The sequence below is a fragment of the Rhinolophus ferrumequinum genome, chromosome 4 (assembly GCF_004115265.2).
Source record: "Rhinolophus ferrumequinum isolate MPI-CBG mRhiFer1 chromosome 4, mRhiFer1_v1.p, whole genome shotgun sequence".
Lineage (NCBI taxonomy): Eukaryota > Metazoa > Chordata > Mammalia > Chiroptera > Rhinolophidae > Rhinolophus > Rhinolophus ferrumequinum.
Window position 1 is genome coordinate 61,532,701 of NC_046287.1, and position 25,857 is coordinate 61,558,557.

At 45.5% G+C, this 25,857-nt stretch overlaps 1 protein-coding gene across 4 annotated transcripts; it reads left to right on the top strand.

The window, feature by feature from the left end:
* Window positions 1-647: 647 nt before the first annotated feature.
* On the top strand, window positions 648-22,309 carry ADRB3 (adrenoceptor beta 3). Of its 4 annotated transcripts, XR_004422891.1 has the most exons (4): window positions 648-2,125; window positions 19,554-19,735; window positions 20,029-20,810; window positions 22,198-22,309. XR_004422891.1 is itself a non-coding variant. In XM_033104854.1 (2 exons), the coding sequence occupies exons 1-2, from the start codon at window positions 915-917 to the stop codon at window positions 19,567-19,569; spliced, it is 1,227 nt and encodes a 408-aa protein (XP_032960745.1). In that variant the 5' UTR covers window positions 648-914; the 3' UTR covers window positions 19,570-19,743. The 4 variants fall into 4 exon arrangements, 3 of the variants coding, with proteins under 3 accessions (XP_032960745.1, XP_032960743.1, XP_032960744.1); XM_033104854.1 differs by lacking the exons at window positions 20,029-20,810; window positions 22,198-22,309 and having other exon boundaries at window positions 19,554-19,743; XM_033104852.1 differs by lacking the exons at window positions 19,554-19,735; window positions 20,029-20,810; window positions 22,198-22,309 and adding an exon at window positions 5,791-7,377.
* The last annotated feature ends 3,548 nt before the right edge of the window (window positions 22,310-25,857 follow it).

Genomic DNA, 25,857 nt, shown 5'->3' on the forward strand with positions numbered 1-25,857 from the left:
AGAGTGAACACTTTCCCATTGGGAGGGTGGTAATAGAAGATTTGTAGATAGTTGGAGGTGATGGTCCACAGACCTCAACCTCAAACTCATTCATTTTTAACATGTCTTTATAACAGAGGAATTTTAAGAGAAGGGGCCCATCTAGAAAATTTCATGGTGGAAAGGTGTGTGGAAGGGGCAGTGTAGAATGGGGAAGATGGAGAAGTTGAAACTCTCAGCATTCCAGGCTACAATAGGCCAAATCGAAATTCAAATGAGGCAGGCAATGATAAAGACTCCTGAAAATGGCAAATTTCCCCAGTAGCTGGGGGAAAAAAAAAAAGCCAGAACAGAAAACTGGAGGGGCAGGGAAGGTAAGTAAAATAGAAGGGAAAGGGGACAAATCTCATTGAAGTGAGGTTTTTGGGAGAAGTGAGTATACTGGTTTCCCTCTATTACTTAAAATATCTTAGGGGAGGGCACCCAAGAAGCTGAGGGGCTAGTGTGGATGGAAAGGGTTACCGTTTCCTCTGACACGGTAAGCAGGGAGACCAGAAAACTAGTGCCGACCAGTGCTGTGCCAGTGTGTGGAGCTGGTGATGGCAGGAATGGGTACATCGGGGCAGAGAAGTCAGGGCCTCCTTACTCCAGATTTGGCTAAAGGAGAAGTCGGGCATCCATCTCGCTTCCCTTTCCACCTTTAATTCCCCTCTTCTCGCGGCGTGTGGAGACTATTGGCCGCTGCCTCTTTAAGGGCCGCCACTCCTCCCCCCCTCCCAAGCGGTGGCACCAAGTGGTGGTGGTGGGGAGCTGAGCCTTCTCTCCTAGTCAACTAGGGAAGATGGCCCAGGTCGGGGGAATCGCTTCCACGCCCTGTTACCCCCTCCCCTGAGTCGGCTGAGCTGGGGGCACCCTTCCTTTTTTCCCTCCCACCCATGCGCGACGTGGGAATGGCTCCGTGGCCTGACTGGAACAGCTCTCTGGCCTCGTGGCCAGATGCCCTCACCCTGGCGCCCAATACTGCCAACACGAGTGGGCTGCCAGGGGTGCCGTGGGCGGTGGCTTTGGCGGGGGCGCTGTTGGCGCTGGCGGTACTGGCCACCGTGGGAGGGAACCTGCTGGTAATCGTGGCGATCGCCCGGACCCCGAGACTCCAGACCATGACCAACGTGTTCGTGACTTCTCTGGCCACAGCTGACCTGGTGGTAGGACTCCTGGTAGTGCCGCCGGGAGCCACCGTGGCGCTGACTGGTCACTGGCCCCTAGGTGCCACTGGTTGCGAGCTGTGGACCTCAGTGGACGTGCTGTGCGTGACCGCCAGCATCGAAACTCTATGCACCCTGGCTGTGGACCGCTACCTGGCGGTGACCAACCCGCTGCGCTACAGCGCGCTGGTCACCAAACGCCGCGCCCGGGCCGCCGTGGTCCTCGTGTGGGTCGTGTCCGCCGCGGTGTCGTTTGCGCCCATCATGAGCAAATGGTGGCGCGTGGGGGCCGATGCCGAGGCGCAGCGTTGCCATTCCAATCCGCGCTGCTGCGCCTTCGCCACCAACATGCCCTACGCGCTGCTCTCGTCTTCGGTCTCCTTCTACCTTCCGCTGCTTGTGATGCTTTTCGTCTACGCGCGAGTTTTCGTCGTGGCTACGCGCCAGCTGCGCTTGCTGCGCCGGGAGCTGGGCCGCTTCCCGCCAGAGGAGTCCCCGCCGGCTCTGTCCCGCTGTCTGTCCTCCTCTCCCGCGGGGCCGTGCGCTCCTCCCGCAGGGCTGCCCTCCTACGGCCGGCAGCCGGCGCGCCTTCTGCCTCTCCGGGAACACCGGGCCCTGCGCACTTTGGGTCTCATCATGGGTACCTTCACGCTTTGCTGGTTGCCCTTCTTTGTGGCCAACGTGATGCGTGCCCTCGGGGGCCCCTCTTTGGTTCCCAATCGGGCTTTCCTCGCCCTTAACTGGCTAGGCTACGCTAATTCTGCCTTCAACCCGCTCATCTACTGTCGCAGCCCTGACTTCCGCAGCGCCTTCCGCCGTCTGCTGTGCCGCTGCCGGCCAGAGGAGCACCTCGCCGCGGTCCCCGCGTCCCGCCGCCCTTCCGGCACCCCTGCGGCCCTGACCAGCCCCGCGGAGTCCAGGCAGTGCTCACCGCTCGACCGGTAGGTAACCGAGGTGAGGGGGCTGGAAGCTCGGGATCAGGAAGCATTCGGTGTCTCCTCTGGTCAATTTTTTGACTTTGGGGTTCGGTAGGAGAAGGTGGGGCTGGGGAGGGACTCTTCATTGAGAGCAGGGGAGACGTGGAGTCTCCCAAATGGAACCAAAATGGAACACAGGGCCGTTTCTTTTCCTCGCACCCGACCCACCCTGCCCTAGGACTGAAGCAAAGGAGGGAGGGCGGCCCAGTGTGTGCGCCAGGAAAGTGCTACTGTGCCCCCAGGCCTCTGGCGCGCCTGGTCAGCTCAAGGTTTGTTTTTCTAGCTTAGTTCTATGGCTGCCCGGATTTCTTGGGCTGGCTTTGACTTGCGGAGAAGACGGGAGGCCCTCCCAAGCCCTTGGCCTCAGCTCTGGTTTCTTTGAGAGGTCCGATAGCTATGAAGGTGAGAATCCACTTTGGGTATGCAGGATAGACAGGAGTGAAGAACCAGTGAGTGCGAATTCTTCCACCTGGTAGGAACAGGGCTTGGTTGGAGTTGGAGCCCTTTTGTGCAATTGCATATGTTTTCCAGGGTCTCTGACCTCCAGCCCTTCCCACTAGTGCCCCTATCTCCACCCTGCGCCCTTCCCCACCCCAAGATATGTTATCTCCATTTTTTCCAGGGCTTCCTGGGGAATTTCTTAGGCCTTGAAGGACAAGAAACAACGGCTCCGTTGATCCAGAACCTTTGGAAACCTCTGGCCTGTTTAGAATGAGTCCTGTGGAGTTTCCCAGCTGGAAAACTCTGCCTTCCAGAACCTGATGACTAGGCCACAGGATGGGGAAGTGGGGACTGACTGCGGAGGGAATCCTTACCAAGCGGGTTTTCACCATCCTCTCTGTCTTTTGGAGAGACGTTTTCTAACCCCCACCCCTGACCTTCACCACTACCTCAGCAGCTGGAGAGTCTGCCGCTTGTCCTGCGCTGCCCTAGGAGCAGCTGGGCTAGCTTTGCTGGGCACCCATCACCTTGTTCGCATGTGCTTAGGGCAGAGAGAGCGAGCACCCCTCATTCTATTCCTTCTGCTGCTCAGACCAGTGTTCTCTAGGCTTGGCTGCCCAGGCTGAGAGCAGGAAGCTAGGGAGTTTTCCCCTGGCTTCCTCACTACAGCTCTCTAAGCATCAGCCTCCCTCCCTTTAGACACAAAACAGCTCTGATCTACCTCACAGCAATGTCAGAAGGACTTCTTCAGGGTTTGGGGAGCTCCAGGGTTCATAGGGAGGTGAGCCATTAGAATGGATCCCTTCTTTCTCTTTTAAAATCAGCTTAATAAATATTACTTAATGCAGTTCATACATTGCCCTCTTTTCTCTCCATTTGTTTTCTTTTCATGATCCACTTACTCCCTTCGTAGAGCTGGCTTTTGACAGAGGCAATATATTAGAGCTAATCCTTGTCCCTTTCTTCCTAATCCTTATGAAACAAAAATGAAACATCTGTTTGGGCAAAGGGGGGCAAGATGGAGCCTTTAACACTCTTGCCTCCTCATCCTTTCCAAAACTACTAGAATCCAGTTCAAGGGAGTAGCAAAGCCATTCTACCCGTAAGCCTGGAGCAAAGGGCTCAAAGGATTGGGTTTGCGGGGCTCAGGATCAGGGCACATGTTACATATGTCAGCCCCATGCTGTTAGGTTGGTACAAAAGTAATTGCAGCTTTTGCAATTATGTTTAACTTTTTAAACTGCAGTTACTTTTGCACAAACCTAATATAAGCCAATAATGGCTTCATAAGATCCTGTTGTCAGCAGGAACCAGTTTTGTTCTATGCTGTACGTGTGTGTTTCAGGAAGCACGAAGTATTATTTATGTTGGGCAAATGTCTCAGGTTATAAATATATTCTGACATTTCTCATTCTTTTTATAACTTCTACCTTCCCAGTCCCTTTCCTGGGCTGCAGAAATCTATATTATCCTCCGGAAGTAAAACTGGAGTTATAAGTTTGAGCCAGTTGATAATTCTTTTTCTCTTATTCCAACTTTTATGAACCTTATCAGGCAGTTTTCTATGGAAAGAAAATTTCTTTATGGGAATCAGTGGATCATTTTGTGAGTTCCTATTTAAACTCCATGAGTAGAGCTATTGTCTGGGCTGATTTACAGGACAGCCTGTGAATCATTTAAAAATGTAATGTGTTGTATGGCAACAGTATACAATGCATTGGCTAGGTTCAGGGGCTTCAGAGTTATAGAACTTCTGTCTACCCTGAGGATAAGCTCAGTGGATTTCCACATATGGGTGTTCCCTGTAAATTGGACCTGGCCTAGGCTGCTTTCATCTCTCCAGGAGCCCAGGTTTTATTTCTTAGGATGTTTGCATACCAAAGATGACTTTCTCCTTTTCAAACCAGGGCAGTGTGAGATCTCTGCTGTCTGAGGTGTGGAAGGTTTCTTGGCAAGGACTCAACTTTTGAACCTTTAGTGGAGAAGGACGTCTGGCTTCAGGCTGGGGATAAGTAAGAGGGCCTCCTCTCCCATCTCTGAATATTTTCCCAACATCACTGAGGAAAGTTGCCCAGTCAGTCCTAGGCAGGGAAGAAGGATGATTTTGTGGAGGAGGGGGATTCTGGTTTGTAGAATTGTCCTTGAACACTATCCAGGAATTCATACTGCTTGACATGCCCCCATGTGCAGCTGTCAGACTCCTTTGGAGTGTTTAGACGTGCACTGGGGCTGTGGACTCCATCTGTGAATTGTCACCAGTATATCTGACAGATGGAGAGGCAGCCGCTCTGGTCATTTCTCCAGCAACTTGTGGCCAGGTGTCAGGCTTTGGAGATTTACATCCTTGGATGGGGAACAGGCTGCTTTTGCTAGCACGAGGCCTGAGCACTTGAACTGTGGAAGACAAACAGCCATCCTCTGAACCTAGAAATGTGAATACTTACAGACCAATGAGAACGAAAAAGCCTGTGGAATCCCTGGCCTTGCCAGAGTCTGTTAGCAGGAGCTGGGCATGGGGCAGAAATGACAGGGAGAAGGCGACTGAGTTGGAGGAGAGGGAAGGAGGAGTGACTGGGTTTTCCAGAGGTGACCTACCTTCCACATCAGGTGGAACTACTAAGGAGCAGGCAGAATTAGGGCAACAGGGAGGTTGATCACAGACTTTCTTCGGACTCTCCCCATGGGAGATTTTTCTGGGGAACAGTGGTAAGTGCAGGCTGTGGTCCTTATAAAGCAGTCACGGGGCTATAATTCCATACCAAGTTCATTCCTCAACCCTGATAGAGCAGGATCCTGTGCCCTCTTGTCCTGGGGGCACAGGTGAAGACCATGGAAATACAGGTAGTGCTCCTTTATCTTTCCATCCTAAAAGGCAAAGATTCAGGTTCTCTCTTAGGCCTCTTGGTGGAGTATTTCTGTATGTCTGTCCAAAGGAGAGCTGGGAGCCTGCAATGGGGAGTACTGCTAATGTTCTCTCCCTCCCCGCTGCAGAAAGCCCTGGGTATAGTCTGCCAATTAGTGAGCAATTGAGGCATAATGCAGAACTCAGTTTGGTTGGCAGAAACTCTAGAAGGCCATCTAATCTTTCACAGCTCATTCTATTATAAGATTAAGGAAAATCAGAATGCTTTCCTCATCTATACAATAAATGGAGAATAAACCTTTCTCTCCTTTCTTGCCTTTGGAAGGGGAATGAGGATGACTGGGATGGCTGACTCCTAAAGTTCTGTGAAGTCCTAGGCGGAGCTTAGCACCTTCAGCATCCACTCCACCCAGGGCACAAGCAGTGCTAGGCGCCCCCGATGGCCATGAGAGGTACAGCAACTGTGGACTTGGCAATGCTGGTCTGCTGACTACTCTGGCAGAGAGACGTGCAGTTTTCTTACCGCTATGGACCTTCAGAACTGGAAGAGACCAGAAAAATGATTTTGTCCAATCCTTTGATAAAATGGATGAAGAAACTAACGTCTAGAGAGGTGAATCGTGAGTAGCCAAGATTACTTTAGTAAGTGAAAGGCAACCCTGTGGTTGGTAGTATGAAGAGCACAAAATTTGGAGCTGAGAAACAAGTAAGAAAGGGAGGAGGGGACTGATCATTTATTGAGCACCAATAAATATGACTGTAAGAAGTGCTCCACAAATGTTATGCTGTAGTGAGCCAAATAAAAAAATAGAGCCTTATAGAAATCAAATAACTTTCTTGTGTTGATTCTGATTCAGTCTACCAGGCACCAACGTTCATTTTGTTTACTCACTGAGGAAAGTTGCCCAGTCAGTCTTAGGCAGAGAAAAAAGATGATTTTGTGGGGGAGGGAGATTCTGGTTTGTAGAATAATCTGCTAATAATCAGTTATGTGACACCGAGGAAGTTCCTTAGCGTCTCTGACATCTTGTTTACCTGCAAATCAAAATGGAGATTTTATTATTTTGTTATTGTCCTACTCAGCTCACGCAGACTGGGTTTGAAGACCAAATGAGAGACTGTATGTAAAAATGGTTTGGAAACTGAAAGGGCTCCGCCAGTATAAGTGATGTCATTAGAGTATGGAGCTTGGACTATTCCCAAGTTTCCTGGTTTGAATCCTTGTATGGTTCTGCTTCTATCGACAGCCTGGATCTTGGGCCCATTTGTCTTTGGTCACTGTGGGCATGACCTACCTGGTCTTTCTTCCGCAGGTTCCTCCCCACCTCAGACTGATTCTTCTGGTTCCACATCCAGTCCCCTCCCCGTACATCTCCCCCTCTGGCTCTCTTTTCATGTTGTGAGGATGGACAGAAAGTTTAGGAGAGAGGACACTTCCAGATGTCAGTGCTTTATGGGACATTATAGTAGGGGCTTGTGAGAAGGGGGCCCTAAGGAACCAGAGAAGGGAGATGGTGTACTAGTTTACTAGGGCTGCCATAACAGAAATGTATTCTCTCACAGTTCTAGAACTAGAAGTCCAAAGGCAAGGTGTTGGCAGGATCATGCTCTTTCTGAAGGCTCTAGGAGAAGAATCTTTCTTTGCCTCTTGTGGCTTCTGGTGTTTGCGATCACCCTTGGTTGCTTGGCTTGTAGCTGCATCACTGTAACTTCTGCCTCCATCTTCACATGGCCTTCTTCCCATGTGTGTCTGTGTCAAAATTTACCTCTTCTTCTAAGGACACCAGTCATTGGATCAGGGCTTCACTTAACTCAGTATGACTTCATTTTAACTTGATTACATCTACAAAGTCCCTATTTCCAAATAAGGTCACATTCACAAGTTCTGGCGTTAGGACTTCAACATATCTTTGGGGGGGGGGACACAATTCAACCCACACAGGGGGTGTGATGAGGAAGGAGGAAAACTATTATGCCTGGCCTTTTCATGCTCATCATATTTCTGTTATTTCCCACATTTCCAAGGCTCTATTTCATCCTATAATCAGTCTGAAAGGAGGTAGGAGTGCTTCCATTCCTGGATTTCCATTTCTAGGCCTTTCGTCCCATCTCCTTGGACTCCAGATTGGAGAGGCCACTGATAAGTCAGACCTTCTTCCTTTAGTAATAGAACCCCTAAGTGTGAGCTGGACACATGGCCTCACTAAAGACATATTGCAGGCTCACTTGGAGCTAGGAGTGACTATGTGACTAACTTCTAGCTAGTTGCAATGTGCAGCTTCCAAGTCTGCCATTAAAGGGGAAGGGCAAATCCCTCACTTCCACTTCGCCCTTCCCCACTGGCTGGAATACTGGTGAGAAGCAGCCACCTTAGGTCATAAGATGGCAACCACACGTTGCAGGTGGCAGAAGAATCAGCCTGTGTGTCCAACAGGGCAGAGCCATCACCTTAGCCCTGCACTGAAATGAGAGAGAAGTACATATCTATCTTGTGTAAACCACAGTTGTTGTAGCCTTTTTTAAAAACAGCAGCTGTATTAAACAAATACATCAATGAGGGGATGATAAAAGAGGTTATGAATAAATGGGCATCTGCCGACATTCTGTAATGAATGTATCTTGGGTTACAAAGCTGCCTTGCTCTCGTACCTCGTAGGGTACCTCTGATCTTTGGGAATTGGCATCTCTGTAGATTCTGAGTTTGTGTTACACCTGGGACCACCAAGTCCATCTCTTTGACATCGATTCATATGGAGACAATGATCGGTGAATGTATTCATTTCCCGACACCCCTGCAAAAATTACCACAACCTTGGTGGCTTCAAACAACAGAAATGTATTCTCTCGTAGTTCTGGAGGCCAGAAGTCTGAAGTGAAGGTGTCAACAAGGCTGGTTCCTTCTGAAGGCTCTGAAGGAGAATCTGTGCCGTGTCTCTTTCATAACTTCTGGCAATTCTTGTCGGTCTTTGACTTAATATCATATCACTCCAGTCTCTACCTCTATCTCCACTTTCCCCTGTGTTCCTCTGTACCTTCTCCTTTTCTGTCTCTTATAAAGACACATGTCATTGGATTTGGGGCCTATCCTAATCCAGGATGATCTCATCTCAAGATCCTTATCTTAATTATATCTGCAAAAATCCTTATTACAAATAAGGTCACATTCTGAGGGTCCAGGCGGACATATCTTTTTGGGGGCACTACTCAACCCACTATAGTGAGAGATACTTGGACCTTTTAACTGAGAGTTCTGGTCTCATAAGATTATCATTCACACCAGTCACCCTTCAGGGAAGGGCTGTTCTCTCCAGAAGCTCTTGGACTCTGTAGTAGGCAGAATTCTGAGATGACCCCAACAAACCATGTCCTCGTATAATCCCCTCCTCTTGAATGGGAGTAGAATCTATAATTTGATCCTAATATATAGGATATGGCGAAGGTGATGGATATTACTTCTGTGATTATATTATTTTTATGGCAGAGGTGAAGGGATTTCAAAGGTGTAATTAAGGTTTCTAATCAGTTGACTTAAGTTAATAAAAAGGGAGATTGTCCTGGGTGGGCCTGGCCTAATTAGGTGAGACCTTTAAAGGAAGGTCAGAGGTCAGAGAGACACTCCTGCTGGCCTTCAGGAAGCTAGCCACCATGAGTTCTACAACTGCAAGGAATGATTCTGCCAACAACCATGTGAGTGAGAAGAAGACCCCAAACCTCAGACGGGACTGTGGCCCTGGCTGACATTTTCATTGCAGCCTGGTGAGACTCTGAGAAGACCTAGCTAACTCATACCCAGACTCCTGACACCTGAAAATTGTGAGATAATAAATGTGTGTTGTTCTAAGATGCTAAGTTTGTGGTAATTTGTTACACAACAGTAGAAAACAAATACAGACTGACTGCACAATTCTGCCTAAGGTTGTTTTTTCTAACGGTTCTACTCTGGTGTTTTTAAAGGTTTCCCGTCAGAAACCAAGATGCAATGGGACCACGAGCTCAGGAAGATCCCACGATCTGACGTGGTCTATTAGTTTCTCCAAAGACCTGTTGGGGACTTTTGCTTGGGTGTTCCAGGAACAGGGTCTTTTAATCTCTTTCATTCCCTTCACTTCTAAGGGAATGACCAGTCATCCTATGATACCTTGCCCACCACACAACTTTTAAGAAAATTAGGAGCAAAAGTTTCAGAATCCATTGACTATAGTTTTCATTTCTGAGTTGCTAGTGAAACACCACACTTTATAACACAAAGGCATGACAAGCATAGTCCCCCCAATTTTTCAGCAAGAAGCAAGATGAAATATTATTGCTTCTGCTGTTGGTATTCCCAGAGGGAGAAGGGATGGATCACTTCTTCCCAGAGAAGAGAGAAGTGGGAATGGGAGAGCTTTGCATCAGCTCAGCGCCACCCACAGCGTCTCTGGTTTCTCTTCCAGTCACTGGATCATGTGAGCCCTTCCTCTAAGTCTCCCCTTGGGCCCAAGTCTGAATCTAATTAATGTTGGAACAGTACCCCAGAACATCAGGGAGAGGGGCTGGGATGAAGAGGGAAGCATAGGCAGCTGCTTTTCCAATGGAAGCATTCCTGCCATTTCTGGCAAAGGAGAAACATATGGGGCCGATGGCGAACTTTATTCCAGCAACCTCAAGACTCAGAGCCTAGCTGTGTGATGAATTCCCCCGGTTTCCTGAGGGAAGAACTAATCTTAAGAGCAAACCAGTTCTTACCCCTAACCCACTCTCATGCCTGTCCTCTTGGTAGGGTCACTGGCTCACTGGTATTGACCTGGGTGGTCTGGTATTGGAGCTTCTGACATTGCTTTCTTGCAAGTTGTAGTGAAAAGTATGTTTCTTTAAAAAGCAAAATATCTGTTTCTTTTATACAAGTGGTACTAAAATAAGAAGTGGAAATTATTATTGATATATAGGATATTGTTTAAATCAAACAGATATTTTTCAGAACCACCCCTGCCCGCCAACGTCTCCCTCCAGGCCTAGTTTGGTGCCTGGCATTTTTATGGAAGACTCTGGGCAAGCCCACCCAATAGCTACTGCCGAACCCAGGTTTCCTCTTAACTGAGTTAACTAAAATCGTCTCCACTTGGCCTTCCTGCCTATTTCCTGCTTCCCTCTAATTCATCCTCTGCAAGGCCCTGGGAGGGTTTTTTTAAAATATAAGTCTGAAAATGTCATTCCCTTTTGTAAAACTTTCAATGGTTTCCTAAAGCATTTAGGGTAAGATTCAGACCTTTTACCATACAGACCTGGCATTAAGTGGACAGTGCCTATCTTCCTAACCCAATTTCCCATCACTTTCCTTCCCCATCCACGTTTATTTCAACCACTCCTAAATTCACTGAAGAGCTCTTTTGTTGTTGTTTCTGTACCTTCACACGGACTGTGCCCTCTGTCATCCATCCAAACACGGATAGTACACTCTGTTCATCCACCTATCCATTCACCCCAGCAGTGAGTTTTTATCAAGAGAACAGACTCTAGATATGTTGCAAGGTAAAGCTGACAAAGTTTGTCAGTGCCTTGGACGTAGGGAGAAGTCAGGGATAAGACCAAGATTTTTGACCTGAGCACCTGCCGCAATGGACTTGCCACTTACTCCTAAAAATAGGGGGAAAGGGAGAGGGGATATGAAACTATGAGTTTGTTTTTGGACATAGTTAATTTGAAAAGTCTATTATTTCTCGGAATATCAAGTAGACATTTGGCTTTCCAAGTCTGTAGGTTGAAGGGAAGTCAGAAATGGATATATATAAATTCAACAGATGGGTATTTAAGCTCATGGAAGTCGATGAGCTCACTTGCATGGCAGCCATAGATAGAGAATTCAGAGTGTGTCAAATCATCACGTTGCAGACCTTCAACTTACACAATGTCATGTGTCATTTATATCTCAATAAAGCTGGAAAAAAATAACTCCAGGCATTAAAAAAAAAAATTCAGAGGACTGGAACATTCTAATATTTAGAGGTTAGAAATAGAAGGAACCAGGAAAGCCCACTGAGAAGCAGCAGCAGTGAGGTGAAAGGAGAACAAAAGCAAGTAGCATCCTAGATGCCATGGGAAGAAAGTGTTTTAAGGAGGAAGTAGTCAGTTTTGTCACATGCTGTTAAAATACCAAATAAGACGAGAACTGAGAACACACCACTGGATCTGACAGCACAAAGGTCTGTTATTTGATAAGAGCAGCTTTGATGATGTGGAGGTGATGAAATGCTGATCAGAGTGAGTTCAACAGAACTTGGGAGGTGAAGAAGTAGAGAAAGAGAATATAAAGTGTTCTTTGAATAATTATTTCTCTGAAGAAGATCAGAGAAATGTGGTATGACTGATGATCTTGTTGTCATCTTGGTTAATCTGAGCACCCTGCTTCCCAGAATCCTTCTTAGAGTTTGTCAAAAGAGGAACTTGCTCAAGACTTGAGAGGCGGAAGTGAAGCAGCGTCCATTAATACCTGAAGGACTTCTGGGTGAGATATGGAAGCAGAGGTGGTAGGTGGGTTCTGACTTGTCTTCAGACAGCTCTCTGTGCAGCTCTGCTTCCAGACTGTTGACCCTGCCATCCATGGGCGCACCTGGGCCTACCACCAGACACTTGGCTGCAGACCTACAGGTGTGGTAGCTGCACAGAAGCCGTATCTTCCCATAGACCTCTCCACCCATTCCCCCTTCTCAGTGCCATTCCTGTAGCTGTATGTGTCTGGCTTCTCAGATTTCTCAGCAAGCTTCAATTTATCCACCCATAGGTACTTGATTAATGATTTTTCTCTGATTCTCCAGCTTCCTCCTCTGGACCTTCACTTCCCCAGGTCCTCCTCCAATAGTGTGAGGTCTGATTCCTGTAACACCCACATCACTCCCAGCAGTTATGTTTCCTTGGCTGAACCCTGACTGACACATAGTGTAATAGCTGGACACGGGATGCGAGGTCAAGGGAGTGTGATTTGTTTTTGAGACGGGAGTTATGCCACCTGTTTTATGTTCAAAAGAATGTTCTAGTAGAGGAGGGAATTGATGATAGTGGAGAGAAAGAACAACTGCAGGAGTAATGAAGCTGGGATCCAGGGCACAAAAGGAAAGGTTGGATTGAGATAAGGGGCATAGGAGAAGTGGGCTCAAGCATTGTATTAAAAGATAGAGTAGGTGGCAAGTAGGTAGGTAGTTATGATGGGAGCATGTGAAAATCTCTTCAGATTACTTTTATTGTCTCCATGAAATAAGAAGTACCGGCAGTAATTGAGACCACTGAGAGGAAAGAGGAGAGGTATGATATAAGTATGAAAATTTTAACTGTTTTGGCTGCTTAGTTTGTGGACATCTAGGAGTTTGGAGAATTCCCTATTTTCTAATCTTGGTAGGAGGCAGAGCCTATCTCTTAGAACTGAAGCTGAAATTGACTAGATCCTCACTGCCCCAAACCTTTAGAGCAGGAGGAGGGCCTAGCAGGTCACGTGAGTAGGTTCAGCCAATCAGACACAGATTTCCTGTCTGTGTGGCCTGGTGGTGCAGGTGGGAAGGAAGGACACTGTGAAGCAGCATCTGTGGCAGCTAAGGCATACGGCTCTTCCAAAAGCAATGGCTCCTGCAGTGGCAGCGGAGCCAGCAGAGGAACGTGAGGGTGGAGCCAGTCACAGCGTTGTCTCTTTTTCAACAGTGGGCTTCCTTCTGGGATCTGATTGTGAAACCAGAGGCCAAACCAGTCCAGGGGCTGGTGCTGCCTGCGCCAGTTCAGCCAATAGATCAACACAGGAGTTGGGTATGATATTCGTTTAGTATCAGAACACCGGTCTGAGAACGCAGCAGGTTAACACCTCCAAAAACTGCCTTAACATTCTCAGTCTGGCTAGGCGTATTTACAGGAAAATCTGGGCATTCCTCCAGAGGCTACTTGATGGTTCTGGGCGTCTGCATGAAGCTTTCCCTCTAACGATGTGGCTCCGCTTCGTGGTCATCAACCCAGGAGCAGCGATAGGAGTAACCTGGAAAGAACGCTAGACCATGAAGACTGTGATCAGTAGGCATGGGCTATTGCGATCAGTAAGCAAGCATGTGTTTCAGGGTAATTATCTAAAGCAGGAAACTGGGATAGGGGACATTCTAAACTCAAACTGGGGCAGGGGACATTCCAAGCTCAAATCACAGGGAGGCGGCTGATCAATTTTTAAGTTCTAGGACAGGGAGAGGCGAGGCCAGGGACATTGCAAGGCCTCTTGTGGGGGTCCTAACCCGCCGTGTTTCCATCGTGGTCACGCTTTTGCTCCAAAATCTGCAGACTCCCTATCAATTATGTGAGCTACAGGATATCCTTTCAATGAATCCATTTTATGATTAAATCAGCCAGTCATTTTCTGTTGCTTACAACTGAGATTCCAAACTGCTACTGACAGCAATTAGAGGCTTGAGTCAGCTAACCGTCTTCTTTCCAACTTTTCTCTTCATGCAGTTGGTGTCATTTTTCTCAGTTTCCTACATGTCAGGGGCCAGGATCATTTCCTTATAACTCCATGACTAGAAAGTAATGAAAGGCTCTTTTCTGCCAAGTCCAACAGGATTCCAGTAGGTCCTATTTAAATCAAGTGCCTCTTCTCAGAGCAAGCACTGTGACTCAGGATTCAGGAACCAAAGTTTCATTCCTAGCTGTGCAGTTTGGAAGGGATTGACACCACCCCCAGCTCTAGGGGTTGGATTAAACTCACTGTCTCCTTCCAGTGGCTTCAGCGAGTCACTGGCCCATACCTGACCTTATGGCTAAGGATGGGCCAGTGACTTACTGAAGCCAAAAGAAAGGAGAAAGGAGGCTGGGGGCTTCAGGGAAGCAAACTTGCTCATTCATCCGTGGAACTAAGAGAAAAGATGCTCTATCTTCCTCTATATAGTAAAGATGTAATGTCTGGAAAGGCTGCAGCTATTTTTAAAAAGCATAAACACTGTTTTTGAATGGGAGATCTATGCACATGGTTTAACATTTCAAAGGCACAGGTCGTATACAGTGAAAAGCAAGTCAGCCTTCTTCCCTGTTTTTGTCCACCCACCACCCAATTTCACTCTCCAGAAACAATCACAGTTACCTTTCCTTCCAGAGATGCTCTGTGCATGTACAAGCATACACATGCAAATGTATCTCTTATCCCCGCCCCAGGTGTTCCCTCCCTTTGCTCTCTATTCTGTACCTGTCTTGTTTTTACTTAAAGATGTGTACCTTGGAGATTTTCCAGAGCTGTACATATAAGGCTGCATTTAACAGTAGCACAGAATTCCATTACATGGATAGTCCATTATTAATTTAAATATCCCTTCAGTGTTTGACATTTAATTTTTTGCATACAAACTTTCAATATAAATTTCTCAAATGCTATTTTGCACATGTGCTACATTCCCTGTTGTTCCCATGCCCAGAGTCAGTTTGAGAGCAAAGCTAAAGCTCTAGAAGGGCAGAGCCAAGGGAAGCCCAGAGAATGAAACTGGAACCACTATAACACTGTGATGCTCTGGATTGAACTGTGACTGAAGTCAGATGTACCCTGGCCTGTTCACTTATAGAGCCAATAAATTCTCGAACTTGCTCAAGCCAGTTCTTTTTCTTATCTTTTATTACTTGTAGCATAAAAAGTTCTCATTTGCACACATGTTAAAATTCTCACAAGTGAAATGTGAAATGAAAAAAGTATAATGAAAATTACATGTCAATTTGCTATAAATTATCTTAAAATATAAACATCATAAAAAAATTGGAAGGCGATATACCAAAATGCTAACTGTGGTTATGGGTTTATTGTAGGAAATCTATGTTTGTCATTATAGTTTTTTGAAGTTTTAAAGTTTTCTACAATAACAGGGATTACTTTCATAATCATTTGTCTCAAGGCAGTTCCCCTGGAAGCACAGCCTAAGAAGGGGATTTGAGGCACATGATTTGCAAAGGAAATACCCTGTAGGGGAGTAAGAGAAGCAGAACTGTGAAGGGAAAGGGGTCATGCCAGGATAGGGTCCGAGGTCAAGTCTAGTTTTGGCCTAATTTGGAAGTGGCCCTGGAGTACAAATTGAGCCACAGAGATACCCCAAAACAAGGGGCTGGCCTTTTGTATGCCTAGATCAGGCCGTCATTGGCTACCCCTCTCGGTGGGGGTGTCACCTGCCAGGTGGTTTCCAGGTGAAGAGGCTCCTCTTGGACAAGGACAATTTGCCAGAGGGCTGCTAAACGGTATCTGCGGGAGACCCCAATGGTGTTACAACAATCATTTACAAAGTTATTTTTAAAAAATAAAAGAAAGAAAGAAAGCGAACTATTAGAAAGAGAAATTAAGAAAACAATCCATTTACAATTGCATTTAAAAAAACATACCTAGGAATAAATTTAACCAAGGAGGTAAAAGATCTGTACTCAGAAAACTATAAGACAGTGAAGAAAAAAACTGAAGAAGATACAAATAAATGGAAGCATATAATGTGCTCATGGATAGGAAGAACTAACATCATTAAAATGTCCATACTACCCAAAGCTCTATAGATTTAATGCAAGCCCTATCAAAAAACCAAAGGCATTTTTTCCCCCACAGAACTAGAACAAATAATCTTAAAATTTATGGAACCACAAAAGACCCCAAATAGCCACAGCAAACTTGAGAAAGAACAAAATTGGAGGTATCACCAATTATATGTGATACCAAATTATACTACAAGTCAATAGTAATCAAAATAGCATGGTACTGGCATAAAAACAGACACATAGATCAATGGAACAGAATAGAAATCCCAGAAATAAACCCACACCTATATGGTCAATTAATCTATGACAAAGGAAGCAAGACTATACAGTGGGGTAAAGACAGTTTATTCAATAAATGGACAGATACACACAAGAAAATGAAACTAGACCACCTTTTTATACCATATACAAGAATAAACTCAAAATGGATTAAAGACTTAAATGTAAGACCCGAAACCATAAAACTCCTAGACGAAAACATAAGCAGTAAACTCTCTAACATTGCTCTTAGTGGTATTTTTTTTGTGTGTGTAGTATATCTCCTCAGATAAGGGAAACAAAAGAAAAATAAACAAATGGGACTACACCAACTAAAAAGTTTTTGTGCAGCAAAGGAAACCACCAACAAAACAAAAAGACAGTCTACTAAATGGTAGAAGATATTCGTCAATGATATATGATGTATCTGATAAGGGGGTAATATCCAAAATTTATAAAAAACTCATAAAACTCAACACACACAAAAAGTCCAGTTAAAAATGGGCAGAGGACCTGAACAGACATTTCTCCAAAGAGGTCATATAGATGGCCAACAGGCATATGAAAAATGCTCAACATCAGTAATCATCAGAGAAACGCAAATTAAAACAACAATGAGATATCACCTCACACGTGTAGGAATGGCCGTCATCAATAAATCAATAAACAACTGTTGGCAAGGATGCGAAGAAAAAGGAACCCTCATGCACTGTTGGTGGGATTTTAAATTGGTGTAGCCACTATCGAAAACAGTATGGAGGTTTCTTTAGAAATTAAAAATAGAACTACCTTATGACCTAGCAATTCCACTTCTGTGTATTTACCCAAAGAAATCCAAAACACTAATTCAAAAAGACCTGGAAGTACTCACTGTTCCCCAATAAAGTCCTGTTCTCCTTCCCCAATAAAATCTTTAAATAAAAAAGATATATACACCCCTATGTTCACTGCAGCACTATTTGCAATAGCCAAGATATGGAAGCAACCTAAGTGCCCATCAATAGACTGTCAGATAAAGAAGCTATGGTATATACAAAAGTGTATATACCATAGGGTGCCAAAAAATGTATACACATTTTAAGAAAGGAAAACTATATTAAAATTGTAGTACTCAGTATATACTGATATCAAAAGATGAATACAAGTCACGTTTGACTTCTGCAATTACAAGAGGTGCTCAAAGTGGTTACCATCTGCATCCAGATATTTCTGATTACGGCAAACTACTGCTTGGGCGTTATTGACCAAAGTGTCCATTTGTGTACATTTTTTGGCACCCCCAGCATATACAATGGAATATTGCTCAGTCATAAAAAAGAATGAAATCTTACCATTTTCAACAACATGGATGGACCTACCGGGTATTATGTATGCTAAATAAGGCAGGCTGAGAAAGACAAATACTTTATGATCTCACTTATAGGTGGAATCTAAGAACAAAATAAATGAACAAACAAAACAGAAACAGACTCATAAATACAGAGAACAAACTGATGGTTGCCAGAGGGGAGGAGGGCTGGAAGGCTAGGTGAAAAAGCTGAAGGGATTGAGAAATACAAATTGGTAGTTACAAAATAGTCATGGGGATGTAAAGTAAAGCATAGGGAATATAGTCAATAATATTGCAATAACTATGTATAGTGCCGGGAGGGTACTAGACTAATCCAGGGAATCACTGCATAAATTACATAAATGTCGAACCATTATACTCTAACCCTGAAACTAATATAAAATATTGAATGTCAGCTGTAACTGAAAAAAATAAATAAATATATTTTTTAAAAGAAATTGGGAAAAAAAAGAAAAAGAAAGCAAAATGCAAGACTGATCCTATAGAGGCCAACTTTTTCCACCCTTGACTTCTCTGTCTTCTAATCATGCTGCTCGGCCACCCCTGAAACAGTTAACAATGTATAAGTCTTGGCTCTAAATAACAGAGAAATGGGACTGGCTTACCGAATTGCAAATCATACTGTTTCTAAACCTCTTTATTAAAATAACTATGAAAGAAAGCAGTGCTTTCTTTCTATTCCTTTTAAAATCTGGAGCTCTTAACAAAATGCAAATAGAAGCTTTTTAAACAAATCTTTTGACTTGTAGGGTCAGGGTCCAGGTACTGCCGGGCCTGAGGTTTTCACTTCTGTAAAACAAGCCCTCACCTGGCTCACTTGGCTGTCTGCCTTACTCTGTCTTCTAAGGCGCTGACTTGTTATTTTGCATTGGATTACTTGGGGCCAGAAAAGAGAAGGCCATGAATTAGGAAGAAGTACCTGGAAATTCCAGGTCCTCTCTATTCTTTCCCCCAGCCCACTCTTCAGGGGATTCACCTCAAGTGTCATGGAATATTCCCCTAGCCCTTGAGAATCACCACCCATGGAGACTGGGAGTTGGGTTCTGTTGCTCTGGTGACCAGTTGTCCAGGGCCTCTGCATTGGCGCTGCCGGGGTTCTGGGGAGAGGCAGGTCTGTGTGGCCCGTGCTTGGAGGAAGGCTTCCGGCAGACGCAGGTGGTAGCACAGAAGTGGAGTCCTAGTCTTGGCTCGACTTTTGTCTCCGTGATGCCTACCCTTTCGGTGTTCACGGATGTACCCCTAGCAAAGAACCTAGAAAGCAGCTTGTTAAAGAACTACAAGCAAGACAATTGCCCTCAGAAGATGTTCCTGGCCTATAGAGGTAGATGCCTAGTAGTTTTAGAGAGTAATACTAAGTATATTATAATTGCCTCTAGGAGGGCAGTATTCCACCGTCACAGAGGAATTGGGAGAGAGCTCAGCTTCCTCAAGTGAAGAGGTCTGCTCTTGTTAACAGAATTTCCCAGTAGGGAAAAGAGCAGACAATGTCCGTGGTCATTCTTTGCCCTCTGTCCTTCTTTGGGGACTTTCAGAGATTTGGTATAAGCTATGTCCTATTCCCCAGATCTATGTAGAGCCTGCATGCGCACTGCACTTTCTTCAGTCTCTTCCTCTCCCTTTCTATTCCTGAACTAAGAATGGTTCCTCAAATTAACTCTTCTAATATGCAGCTCTCCCTTTCCACTGTGAAAATCAGTGTTACCTTTGTTTAGTCTCAGGTATCTATAATTCCCACATTGTATGTCATTTTTGCTCATGAAAATGGCATAGGTTTCAGTTGTCTTCTTTAAAAAGACAAAAAATTATACATATTCACTAACAGTACATTGTTTTTATAAAGGGGAGAAAAAAAGGAAAGTTGTCTTTTCCTAGGCAACGTTCCAAAGCCCCAAGAAAGCCAAGACTGTGGGCTGCCTGCAAAGCCCAGACTTGCAGGCCCCAAGGGCCGGCCTCCAGAGCTCCCTCTGTGGTTCCCCTTCCAGCCTGCATGACCAATGAAGGCCAACCGTGGGTTTCTTCCGTGGTGCACAAGATCCGACTGCAGATCGCGCAGGATCCCTCCCTGAACCATGAGTACATGCCAGTTATGGGCATGAAATCATTCATCCGGGCCTCCTTGGAACTCCTCTTTGGAAAGTACAGCCGAGTCATTTCGGAGAACAGGGTGAGAAGAAGGGCCACCCAGACACAGGGAATAGAGATCTGGGATTGTACAATCTTAAACCAGACGGGTACTTTGGAGGGCTCCTTGGCATTGACACCTGAGGCTCGGAGAGTCCAAAGCTTTAGTCGTCAAAGGGCAGAGCCAGCATCAGAACCCCAAGCCAGTGCCCGTTGCACCGGCCCACCGTGCTGCTGTGCAAGCTCTTTCAAGAAAGGAATGATCTGAATCTGAGGTGGTACTAGTATCACCACAACTCTTTTAACGTGCTGTTTCTGTTTATTTTTTGCTGGCAGGTAGGGGGTGTGCACACTGTTGGTGACAATGGTGCCTTCCAACTTGGGGCCCAGTTCCTCAAAACTTGGCATGGGGCTTCTCAAATAGTTTACATCATTTCTTCTCAAAATGGTGAGTGTTATGCAAGGTGAGGGTGACGGAAGATCCCTATCCTCTGTTCTGATCTTTACCCCATTTACAATCTTCACTGTTGTCCTTCTCACTCTCTATCACGAGAAAAATGGACAAGCCAAGGTATGTTTGTGCTTTTCCTGATACTGTCCCGCCTTCAGCCGGTGACCTTCAGGCCCATTCTCTGGTGTGTCTGCCTCCATCTCTCCATTTCCTCTGTACCAGCTGGTGGAGGTCTGTGTTCCCACAGAACTGCATGGACTCGTCTTCCAGGACATGGGCTTTACAGTTTGTGAATACTCCTTCTGGGACCCCAGACAGCTGTGCATGAGCCCCAACGTGCTCCTCGACGTGGTGGAGGTAGAAGGGTCCTGCTCAGAAGCTTCTCCCTAGACCTGATTTACACTTTTATTCTCCTTTCCTCCCCTCCACCCCTGTAGTCCTCTATGGCCTTTTCTAGGCTTGGATTTGCCTAGCCCTTTAGTGGGAACCCACATGGAGGCTCACTTCTCCCAATACCCTGCTATTACTACCATTCAGTAGGGGAAGTACCTGATGAGACAGTCTCTACCTGCAGCGGGCCCCACATGGCTGTATCTTTGTGATCGGGAACATTGGCAACTGCAAGATGACACAACATCAGTGGGCGAAGTTGATGGCCGCCATGAAGGTGAGCCCAATATCCTGCCTGACTTTCCTCCCTCTCACCACCTACCATCGCCTCTATCAGTCCATCCTTTTTTCATTCTCCTTTTTCCTACAGAGCAAGCAGATATTCCCATTTTTTGACATTCCTAATCAAGGTTTATTCACTGGTGACCTGGAAGAAGATACTAAATTTTTACAATACTTTGTATCTGGAGGCTTTGAGTTCTTCTGCAGCCAGTCTCTGTCCAAGAATTTTGGTATTTATGGTATGGTATGGGCAGAAGAAGAAAGGAGGGTGTCTGGTGCTAAAGTGGTGCCAAACCCATGGTACAAATGATGTGTTTGACATCTCCTACCCTGTTGGAGAGAGCTAAGATGTCCATAGAGAGCAGCACGGAGGCACAGGGAGGAGACAGACCTCAGGTTCTGTGGTATTGTCTCAGCTCAGCTACTAAAACTGGCTCCAATTAAATGGTTTCATCCCCTTAGGCCTCTGTTTCCTCATCTATACGATGAGGAGGCAAGACTTAGTGAATTTTCAAGTCCCTTTCACCTTTAAGACTCTTACTTATGGCTACGTTTTCTGGAAGAAGAGCTTCTGGCAACTTCCTGGGGTCTGAATACCTGCTTTGCTGGGTGGGATGCGGGCCCCGTAGGCCATCCCAGTCTTCTGCAAGGTTGGAGGCAGAGTTAGAGGGGAAGGCCCCGGTAAAGGTGCAGGGGACTGAGACTGAGGCTGTCTGTCTCAATGCTGCAGACGAAGGAGTGGGGATCCTAGTTGTGGTGGCATTCAACAACCGGCTCCTGCTGTGCGCCCTCTCCCAGCTGATGAACTTTGCCCTGGCCCTGTGGCTAACCCCTCCTACCATGGGTGCTCGCATTATCACCACCATCCTCTGTAACCCTGCTCTGCAGGAAGCATGGTAAGGGTGAAGGGTGGGGATAGGAAGGGATGGGCAGAGCCTCTGGATACATACAGACTTGCCAATTCACAGGATTCAGCTGAGTGCATCTTTTTCTGTCCATGTTGCCTCAGTCCATTCATCAACATTTACTGAGGACCCACTGTGTTCCAACGGCAGTGGCTATACCAAGGGTTGCCCTGACTTAGGGGCAACAGGTTGATGACATTATTTGAACTAGTTCCAGATTGCAGGAGGAGATTAGGAAACATCAAGGGCTTGTTACTCTGGCAAGGTCTGCATAAGAGCCTGCTTGGCTTGCTTAAATTAATACGGGCTGAAGCCCCACTCCCATTCATAACCATCCCAGATTCCTGGCTCCACTGGTGTGCCCTCGGGCACTCTGGTTAGGGGCTTTGGAAGGGAAGACGAGTGGAATGGCAGTGAGAAGGTTGGGAGCAGGGGGAGATCTCACACTCCGATTTCATATTGTCCTTCCTTTGGCAGGAAGCAGAATCTGAAAGAGGTTGTAGAGAACATCATGCTGATGAAGGAAAAGGTTAAGGAGAAGCTCCGGCTCCTGGGAACCCCTGGCTCCTGGAATCACATCACTGATCAGAATGGGACCCATGGCTATCTTGGACTCAACTGTAAGCCTCTAGGAGAGGGTGGCTCTCCCCGTTCTGACCTTGGCCTCATATGTGAGCATTACACTCACTGACTAGGTCACCAATCCCTAGCCTCACACCAGATTTTGATTCTTTCCTGAGGAAAGTGGAGCTGCTTGAAAGACCCCTCTGGAACCCCAGAAATGCTGACATTCCCTATCCACAATAATCCACTGTGGGCTAGAGGGTACTTAGAGGTGGCCACCCCAGGGATCTGAGATCCTGTGATTATCACCAGCCCAACAGGTGGACTACTTGGTCACGAAGAAGCATATCCACATCCCCAAGAATGGTCGGATTAACTTCACTTGTATCAATGCCTGCAACATAGATTACGTCACTGAGAGCGTCAATGAAGCTGTCCTCTTCACAAAGGACTCAGAGAAATAGCTTCAGAAAGTAAATGACTCCCAGTTAGAATAAAAGCTTTAGTCTTTACAAAAATCCTGTGCTGATTACTCACTGCTACAATTCATTTCTCTGCAAATCTCTCTCTCTCTCTTTCTCTATCTGCTTATAAAGCATTGATCGGGCCTCTAAAGAAGGGGAAAAAAGGCTGAGAGAAAAAGGAAATGTGAGCTTTCATATACCATCTCATATTTACTGAACACCTACTATGTTAAGGCCCTCATATGGTGTTTTAGATTGTTCAGGCTGCTGTAACAAAATACTATATAGATTGAGTGGCTTATATACAACAGAAATTTATTTCTCATGTTTCTGAAGGCTGGAAAGTCCAAGATCAAGGTGCCAACAGATTCAATGTCTGGTGAAGGCCCAGCACCTGGTTCATAAACAGCATCTTCTAGCTGTAACCTCACATGGCAGAAGGGGTGAAGGAATCCCTCTGGGTCTTCTTTAATAAGAGCTAATCACATTCATGAGGTCTCTGCTTCATGACCTAACCACATCCAAATATCATCACACTGGTGATTAGGTTTCAACATATATATTTAGGGGGAACAGAAACATTCAGACCATAGCCCCTGGGCATCAAAGGGATTATAAAAAAAACAGGTACACTCCAGTCTTTTTTCTCCAGAAGCTAAGTTGGGAGACAACCTTAGTCACATGAAACAGTTAAGTAACACTTCGAGGCTAATGTAATAAAAAGTCACAACAGGTTATATAAATGTGATGATTCTAGTTCCCAACTTCCATTTCATTCCAGCTAACTGAGTGAAGCAAAGATGAATTGTCCTGTAGCGCCTTTCCCAAATTACGCATTTGTGAGCAAATTTAATGGTACTATTTTAAGAAATTAAATTTTGGTGTGATTTATTACACAAGTCTAGATACCTGGAACAATTATTTTGTCTGTTATGTCTCTTTTAATCTGTAGTTTTATCCATATGTTTTCTTGCAATTTTAAAAAAATTGAAGTACTGGGTCTTTTTGGCCTGTAAGGTTCCCACAGACTGAATTTTGCTAATTCCATCCTCACGATATCATTGAATATGTTCCTCTGTATCCCTGTATATTTTGAAAGAAAGAATTTAGATTAGAGGCTTGATCAGATTCAGGTTCAATTTTTTGTTTTTCGTCTTGGTAAGGCCACATCATAGATGGTGTTGTGTGTCCTCAGGAAGCACAGGATGCTAGTTTTTTTTATAGTGATGTTGGCAATCATTGATGATCATTGCCAAGCTCCATTAATTTATTACCTAAAAGACTGGTGATAGTCTAACATCAATTATTCACTTATTAGTTGCAATACTTTTATAAATAGAAATTTCCCCTCATTGATTTGCTTAATGTGAAGTACATTTTATATAGAAAATGTGGGGAGCCATGATTTCTTGTTATTCTAAACAAGCCTTGCAGACTGGCTCAGTTTATGATTTCTAGGGGAAGTTGGATCAGAGTCCCCTTTTAGAATCTCAAACAATGGTTTTAAATCTCCGGTTGTCAAACCCAAAGAAGGTCGCAGCCAATTAATATCTCCTAACAGTTTTTGAAAATCATTAAGAGACTTCAGGTGATCTTTTCTAAGCTCCACCTTTTGAGGAACAAAAAACTGAGAAAACAGTTGAAAACCCAAATAAGCAAAGGGCTCAGCCTTCTGTATCTTCTCGGGGGCTATAACAAGACCCGAGGCTAAAAGGTTTTCTTTTATATTCACAAAACAAGCTAACAACACTCCTTCCTTCCTACAAGCCAGCAAGATGTCATCCATATAGTGGATGATATATACAGAAGGAAACTGTTTTCTCGTTTTGTCAATTGCTTCACTGACAAATTTCTGACACAGCGTAGGACTATTTGCCATACCCTGGGGGAGAACAAGCCACTGATACCTTTTCATAGGTTCACAGAAGTTCGTACTTGGAATACTGAAAGCAAATCTTTTACAATCTTGTGGGTGTAACAGTATATTGTAAAAACAATCTTTTAAATCTAGTACTATCTTGTAAGTATCTTTAGGTATGGCAGATGGATGAGGCAATCCTGGCTGCAGCTTCTTCTAAATCCTCTTTATCTCCAGGATCCAAATCTTCCCATTGCTCATCGGGGGGCTCTAAATTAATGAGCTCTTCCGGCGGCAGGGGGAGATCTTCCCCTCCCTTCTCTTCTGAAGTTATATGAGGAGGCAATTCTCCCGATCCAGCCTGTTTTAACTTTTCCAGCCTATATCCCTCATGTCTGAGATCCAGACAATCCCGAATCAGAGTCCACAATCCAAAAGTCTCTACAGGGACCCTCTGAGGTCCATGAGTTGAATAATAATCCTGCAACCTGTCTCCTATCTTTTCCCAAGTTTCTAAGCTGATGGTTCCTTCATCTGGGAACCACGGGCAAACCTCTTTAACAAACTCTAAAAATTTATCTAGTTGCTCTTTGCTCACCCTGCTGCCACGGGCGGCAAGAACTTTCTTGAGGCCTCTAATATACAGGTCCTTGCTGCTGGCGTGACCCATTTTCTCTAACGGTCCTAGCTGATAGCGAGACCTACTTCTCCTTAAACGGTCCTTGCTGATAGCGTGACCTATTTCCTTTTTCCCTCGGCCCTTCTTTCACACTAGTAAAACACACAGATGCTTGGCTGGCCGTGCCCCTCGCGGGACCAAGACTGCCGTGGCAATAGGCGTGACGGTATAGAACCCCGACCAGGCAAAACCGAAGTTTTGATCGCCGTTTAGCCGTAAGACAGTGCCGGAAACGCAGTTACAAGCCCATTCAAGCTCCGTAACACGAGGTCGTGGAGCTATCACTCACTCACACACTCATTCGACCGAGGGGACAGTGTCCTACTCACCGTACCTTCAACACTCTATAACCGAGCTGGGCCCAACCTGTACGGTGTTCCTCACTGATTCCCCCGTGTTCAGGCCCCACGTTGGGCGCCAATTGTGGCCGACCAGCAGCCACGAGTCAACGAGGAACCTGAAAGGGGGAGTGGGAATGAACAAAGACACTCACAAATGATGATGATGCGGCCGGTCTCCAGTGATGCTGAAGCACCGGCTTTATTTTCTACCACCGTTTATATACCCTAAGA